The sequence below is a fragment of the Dendropsophus ebraccatus genome, chromosome 10, assembly GCF_027789765.1.
Source record: "Dendropsophus ebraccatus isolate aDenEbr1 chromosome 10, aDenEbr1.pat, whole genome shotgun sequence".
NCBI classification, from domain to species: Eukaryota; Metazoa; Chordata; class Amphibia; order Anura; family Hylidae; genus Dendropsophus; species Dendropsophus ebraccatus.
Window position 1 is genome coordinate 86,265,950 of NC_091463.1, and position 7,583 is coordinate 86,273,532.

Sequence of the window (7,583 nt, forward strand, 5' to 3'; positions counted from 1 at the left end):
GTGGGTCATTTTATGCCCCCTGAAAAAAAGGACCTTTGTGTCCTGGGACATAGCTCCAGCTGTTTTCTATCCAGATTCTGTAACTAGGTCCCCACTGGACTTGACCTTGATCCTTCACGACTTTTCTTTCATCTCTATGCCCTCCTTTTCTTAGTCTCACAGTGATCTACAGTTACCATACCTTTTTTGCCTTTCATAGCTTCCACTATCATTGTTTAGATCCAATAGCAACTGCTACAGGTTGTCTTTACCTTCTAAACCTATATGCCGACACCTGATATTTATGGATGACCTAAAGATGTATAAGAATAAGACCACTGTTGACTATTTTATCCTGAAAGGATTCTCAGATACTCCCAAATTGCACCTTATAGTTTTTGTTGTTGTTCTTTTCCTTTATCTGATCATTTTTGGAAATAACATGACAATTCTCATCCTGATCTGCTTGGAACGATATCTCCACACTCCCATGTACTTCTTCTTGGCCAACCTGTCCATCATTGACATCTTTTTTACCACTACCACGCTACATAGGATCTTCTCTAGTTTTATCACTGGAGACAAAACAATTTCATTCTATGAGTGTATGATACAATTTTTTCTATCTGGAACCTTCTCAGTTCATCAGTTGTACATACTGACCGCCATGAGCTATGATCGCTATGTGGCCATTTGTATCCCGTTGAGATACCAATTGATTATGAACCAAACAAGATGTCTAGTTTTGGCTTCTCTAGGATGGGGCTTGGGCTTTCTTTTTACAAGTCCTATCGCCTGGATACAATCTAGTTTCTCATGTTATACCTCCATCGAAGTCAACCACTTCTTCTGTGACATTGTCCTTCTGAAGAAGATGACCTGCAACGACACCTCCATATTGGAGATATTGTCCTTCATTGAAGGGTTAGTTCTTTTCGTAGCTTTCCCATTTTTTCTTACTTTTGTGCCCTATATTTTTATAATAGTTGCAATTCTGAAGATCCGTACCACCTCGGGCAGAAATAAGGCCTTCTACACGTGCTCCTCACATTTCACTGTCGTCATTCTTCTTTATACTATTTCTATTATTCAATATATGTTCTCAAGCAATTTAGACTATGAAAGACTTTTTACTCTGATCAACACTGTTGTGGTCCCTCTACTAAATCCGCTGATCTACAGCTTGAAAAACAAGGACATAAAAAATGCTCTAAAGAAAAAATTGGCATCTTGGTGTAATGCATAAATGTGACTTATTTTATTTAGTTTTTTCTTTGTATTGATTTTGTAAAGGCCATAGGCTCATTTTTTACAAATCTCTACAGAAAACATTAAAACACGGAGCTACATAAAGAATAGCCTATACATTAAACAAGCTATATAACTAAAATTTTACAAAGCTCACGATTACCTGATACAAGAAATTTAATATTGATCAATATAATGTACTGTACCTAGGCTGTAAAAATAATACTAGTACATATATCAAATGGAATACAACTGGGGATAACAGATCAAGAAAAGGAGAAGTACATGTTAGCAGTAAAAACATATTAAAAAGACAACAAAAACATGATGTGTGAACACAGCCTAAATGCTCCAATAAAGATATGTATGCACCTGTGTATATGACAGGGTGATGTAGGCCGAAGGGGCCTGGTCAGAGATGGCGACAGCACTCAGGAGGGTGGGAGAGAAGATCCATCCAAGCCTCTTAGGACATTAGGAGATGCAGTCCTCCTCTCCCAATTCCAGCAGAATTAACAGGCGCAGCTACTCCCAACAGATAAAGTATAAAAAGCTTCTTTATTAAAATAATAAAACATATACGAAAGGCACAGCATTATGCATTTCTAGACTGGCCTGTCCCTTCATCAGATGCTGATGATGCATCTGATGAAGGGACGGTCCAGTCTAGAAACGCGTAATGCTGAGCCTTTTATATATGTTTTATTATTTTAATAAAGTAGCTTTTCATACTTCATCTTTTGGGAGTAGCTGCGCCTGTTAATCGTGCTGGAATTGGGAGAGGAGAACTACATCTTGTTATGGCCCTAATGTGGGTTTGCAGGAAGACTGCACACTGGTTCTCTTCTTGAGTATACGCATGGAGAGTTGTGCCTCGATCTTGCACAACTCAGCCAGGTGAGAGGGGACCCAGTTTCACTCCGTTACTGGAATTCTATCCATCCTACTGCATCTAGTCCTGCACATGGAGCGCTGTCTTTGTTCTCTTTTACTCTAGCTTCCTAGGACATTAGAGGATGATGTGTTGTCTCAGGAGAGAGGGAGGAGTCGGGGAGCTGTAGACAATACACATTTTGTAGTTCTGCAATTTTTTTTTCCTGTCAGGGGGGATTCCTGCAAATTTGCAATCTGAAGCCAGTACTATTAGTGATTACACTATATTAGTAAGTTATATGTCTTTGGGTTTATTTAATTATTTCAATATAATTTCCTTATACCAAAGTATCCCTTAAACCTATAGCTAACTGGCTTCCTTTCTTCACTTTCATGGAGTACAACTGTAACGATAAAGGTGGTAGACTGTAACGATAAAGGTGGTAGAATTAAGTTAAAAAAAACACTTAACAATACTTTTTCCTCCTGCTGTTAGTAGGCACCTCAGTGCTGGCTGTTTGGCGCTGGGTTGCCATTAAATTGTCCCACACATTGGACAGTGTTCCCTTTTTGGTCTTGGACCTCGTGGATGGTGTAACATTCCTTCAGGAACTCTCCTTTCTTCCGCCAGCAATGGTGGGCGGGAAGATCTCTATTATCGTCTGCAGGGTTTCCACCTTGTATTGTTTTATCCGCTGGGTCCTCTCCTCCGGGGGAATGAGAGAGGAAACCTTGTCTCTATACCGGGGGTCCAGGAGTGCAAATATCCAGTATTGGCTACTGTCCATTATACGGACAACGCGTTTATCCCTTACAAAGAAGCCCAACATGAAGTCTGCCATGTGTGCCAGACTCTGAACAAGCAACGATGGGCTGTCCCCACCAGAAGGATGACTCTCGCATTCCTCCTCTTCCTCCTCAGCCTCCTCCTCTCCCCATCCACACTTAACTGACGGTACACACCCAACGTGAGTGCTACCCTCAAAAGTGTGTGCACTCTCCTCATCCATGTCGTTGTCCTCTTCTTCCTCCTGACATTGCCGGTGAGAAGCTGACAACAATGTGCTCTGTGTTCCGCTCCAAAACATCTCCTGCTATACGGTCCTTCTCCCCACACAACTCAATCTGTTTTTTGGAGAGCAGTAATTGTTTGATGACGTACAGTATAGGAGAGGGATGGTTACGCTCACTATAGCATCATGGTAGCTGACCATCTGGGTGGATTCCTCGTATATGCGAAAAACTTTAAATATCTCTGCCGTCCATGCCCAGTCATGGCTGGCAAACTGAGGTAGCTAAGTGGTAGGTAGGCACGCAGGGAATTCGGAACTGGTACTCCATCAGAGCTCTCTGTTGCTCACACACCCTGGACAACAAGTAATAGGTCGAAATGCAGCGAGTGGTGATGTTGCACTTTAGCCGGTGTTGATGCAAATGGAGGCATTGCTAGATCTTCCTCAGGCTGGCAGCTGGCAACCCGTTGCCAGTAGCTGAGGAGATTGGGGTAACTTCTCAGGAAACGTACCACCAGATTAAAAATGTGGTCCAGGCGTGGAATGTGTTTGAGTTCGGAACGCTCCAAATATGCCACCAGGTTCCGTCCATTATCGCACACAACCATACGTGGTACCAGCTGCAATGGCAAGAGCCAAATGTATGCCTGATGCAAGATGGCATCTCTTACCACTGGGGCACTCTGCTTCTTATCGTCCAAGCTAATAAGCGTGAACACGGCCTGCTGACGTCTCCCCACGCCAGTGCTGCAGCGCTTCCATCCAGAGGCTGAGGAAGATGTTAAGGCGGAAAAGAAGGAGGTGGAGAAAGTGGGGTTGAGAGAACCCGTGCCAGCAATTTTGTGTGTGGGGGTGGAGGTAGTCACTCCCAGTTTGAGACCCGGTCCCAGGTTTTACCACATTGACCCAGTGTGCCGCGAGGGAGATGTAGCTCACTGAGTATCTGAGGGCCCGCTCGATGTTACCGGATACGTGCTGGTGCAAGGCGGGGACGGCATGCCGGAAAAAATTGTGGTGGCTAGGGACCAAATGCCGTGGTGCGGCAGCCGCCATCAGGTCGCGAAGGGCGGGGTCTATACAAGCCTAAACGGCAACATCTCAAAGGCCAGCATTTTTTAAATGTGGCTGTTTAGGGCTCGGTCTTGTGGGTGGCTCGCTGTGTACTTTCGCTTGCGCTCAAAGGCCTGCACGGTAGACAATTGTTGGCAGGAGGCAAACAAAAGTGCAGGTGAAGGGACGAACACAGGCGAAGGGAAGGCTGAGGTGGAAGGCCTAGACGTGAACGAAGTGGAGGCTGATGTGTAATCCCCGAGAATTTTAGCAAACAAGAAATTTTCTTTTCAAATGTATTTATATAAAAGATGGAAGTATCAATACAAAAACTTATTTTTAACCTATCGTTGTCAACGGATATCTGCATTTTAAGAGTGAACACAAAAAAAGTTGAAAACAAAATATCCCATTTGGCCACATGATACGTATGAGAAGAAATTGAACAGAAAAGTGTTTGAAGAACAGACAAATATATTAGAAAAAAGGTTTTTGCAGAAAAAATGTCCTCAGAGAATTATAGAAGGAGCGAGAAGAAAAGCAAGAGATCTGGATAGAAAGGAACATCTAGGAAGAAAAAATGAAGAACAGAAAGAGATGAAAGACAAAGTACAAGAGAAGAAGAAAATTTATACTAATTTTATTACTACATACTCAATCATGCAAAAATAAAAAATATCCTGGAGAAGAATTGGTCTATTCTACAAAGAGATCCCCTCTTAAGTGAGTGTGTATATGATATATAGAAGAGCAGGCAGAAAATATGATACAAAAAGGTAACAATGGGATTTTTAAATGCAATAAAAGAATGTGCAAAACTTGCCCATACCTAGAAAATAACAAAAAAGCATAGTGAGTACAGAGTCCAAAGTAAAAATAGATACCTCAGATCTAGATTGCGGTTCGGATTATGTTATATATGTCCTGGAGTGCCCATGTGGCCTCCAGTATGTGGGTAGGACAGGTCAAACTCTGCGCAAAAGATTTAATACACACAGATTTAATATGACACAAATTTGCTAAACATAGCGTGTCCCGACTTTTTGCACAATTTTATAATGCTGAGGATAGTTTGCTTAAAGTCTATCCACTAGAACAAATTCATTTTCAGTTACATAGGTTCACCAAGCTTTGTAAGAGAGAAAGTTTTTGGATTTTTAAATTAAATACTTTAGTGCCAATGATTGAATGAAATGTTAGTGTGGGTATAGTGCAATAAATGTTTGTATTAGTGTAATTATTTTAGTGTTATAATAAAAAAAAAAATGTGGAGGAGAAAAATCCCAGATATGAAGTCATAGGTGGGATGGGATTCAGTCATGCATATTGGTATAAGTATGTGGTGGTTGTAGATGTATCATTGTCCAAGTGTGGTATAGACGGCTTCAGTAAGATTGACACAGGAGGCTGCTTCCACTGAGCACTGGGTGTGTACCAACTTCACAGCAGAGAGCCCTGGTCTGAGTATCAGAGTACGGAAACTTTTCTCTAGAGAAGCCAAACCAAGGAGTGATATCAGTGTTCACAGCAGAGAGCCCTGGTCTGAGTATCAGAGTATGGAAACTTCTCCAGAGAAGCCAAACCAAGCAGTGATATCAGTGTTCTGGGCGACGGGGGGGAGTAGGTCCATCTCCCCTCCGAGAAGTGAGTAGAATTATATGCAGTAGCCCATGCTTTAGAGTCGAAATTAAGAAAAAGAGATCGCTCCCCATTTTTCTGGCTTTTTATTGCTTTTTTTCTCTACATATCCATACCGGAGAATGTTCCAAAGATCCGGAGGGTGTAGCGATCCCGGCTGAAGTGACTACGAGCTAATACTGGGCGTTGTACTGTAGTGAGTGGTGGAGGTCCGCCACTCACCAATTGTTAGCGTCTCAGTTTCGGTTCCTAACTGTATTCAGATTTTTTTCTGAGAGAGACTTGCCGCTCCCGAAGTATTTTTTCTGTTTTATCATTTAGAAAACTTCATAAGAGAGCAAAAGCAAGCCAATTTCTTCAGATATGGAGACAAAGCAGGCAGACAGTTTGCAAACCTCGTGGCAGGCCAAAGACAGATGACAAATATAAAATATCTGAGAGATGAGACTGGTACTCCTCAGTATGACCCTAAACAAATTAACAATCAATTCCAACAATACTACAAATCCCTCTTTACCCAAGATGCAATGAATATAGCTGACGGACGAGCCTTCCTGGACCGGTTAGAATTGCCTGCGGTGACTACTGACCAATTGGAAACTTTAAATGCCCAAGTGACGAAACAATAAATTGAGAATACGATACAAAGCTTACCGAGCCATAAAGCCCCAGGCCCGGATGGCTTTTCTAGTGAGTTTTATAAAACCCTCAGACAGGAAATATCACTAACATTGTTAGCAGTATATAATCATGTCTTAGCTCATGGGGAAAACTTGCCCACAGGAGAGACATGGCATACATCAAAGTACAGTGGTGCATTGGATTACGAGCATAATTAATTCCGGCACAATGCTTGTAATCCAAATCCACTCTTTAACCAAAGCAAATTTTCCCATAAGAAATCATAGAAATACAGACAATTGGTTCCACACCCCAAAAATAATGATTTATTATTCTGAATAATATGTAAAACTAATTAAACAAACATTCAGAAACAGAAGAATATATTATATTATAGGTTACTGTACAGTAATGCAGAGGATGGGAAACACAAGGGCTGACAGAGACTGCAGGGAGCATGAAGGAATGAGCAGGGCAGATGTGGGCACATACATGCAGCACTCTCTGTCCGGGGAGAGAGGGGTTACAGCTATGGAGAGATTACCTCCACAGTCCTGTCCCCTGATGTAAGCCCCAGCCTGAAGTGGATCTGCTATGATTTGGAAGGTGAGGGAGACTTCCTGGGTCAGAGTACAGTTCTGTAGACCCCGCTATGCAGACCATGCCCCTCCCCTACTCGCGCTCCCACCCAGCACATGGAGCTCATAAACCAAATCAATGCTCTTGAAGTGATGCTCTTGAAGTGACAATTTTGAAAAACTGTGAGCTCTAGAAACTAAAACGCTTTTAAACCAAGTTACTCTTTAACCAAGGTACCACTGTACTTCCAAAAAAGGGCAAAGACCTTTCTAGTTCCACTTCGTTCCGCCCTATTTCGTTAGTCAACCAAGATATAAAAATGTTAATCAAAAATCATGGCAGACAGACTGGCCTACATTTTGCCCTCTCTTATTGGCCCCCACCAAGTTGGCTTTGTATCTGAAAGAGCTGCAGTTACCAACTTAAGAACTGTTCTGGCGGTGCAGGACACCATATCGAGGAGTAAGGGAACCTCCGGCTTTGTTAGGCATTGATGCCGAGAAGGCCTCTGATAACGTAAACTAGTATTGGATGCAGCTTGTACTAGATCGCTTTGGTGTAACAGGCATGCTACGATCTTCT

At 42.3% G+C, this 7,583-nt stretch overlaps 1 protein-coding gene across 1 annotated transcript; it reads left to right on the top strand.

Moving 5' to 3' along the window:
- The first annotated feature begins 298 nt into the window (after positions 1-298).
- LOC138766491 (olfactory receptor 5AN1-like) lies at positions 299-1,225 on the top strand. Its single transcript, XM_069944082.1, has one exon. The coding sequence runs from the start codon at positions 299-301 to the stop codon at positions 1,223-1,225; it is 927 nt and encodes a 308-aa protein (XP_069800183.1).
- The last annotated feature ends 6,358 nt before the right edge of the window (positions 1,226-7,583 follow it).

What these genes read in the sequence shown, in the direction of transcription:
- LOC138766491 (XM_069944082.1), top strand. Translation starts at nt 299, where the DNA reads ATGTATAAGAATAAGACCACTGTTGACTATTTTATCCTGAAAGGATTC.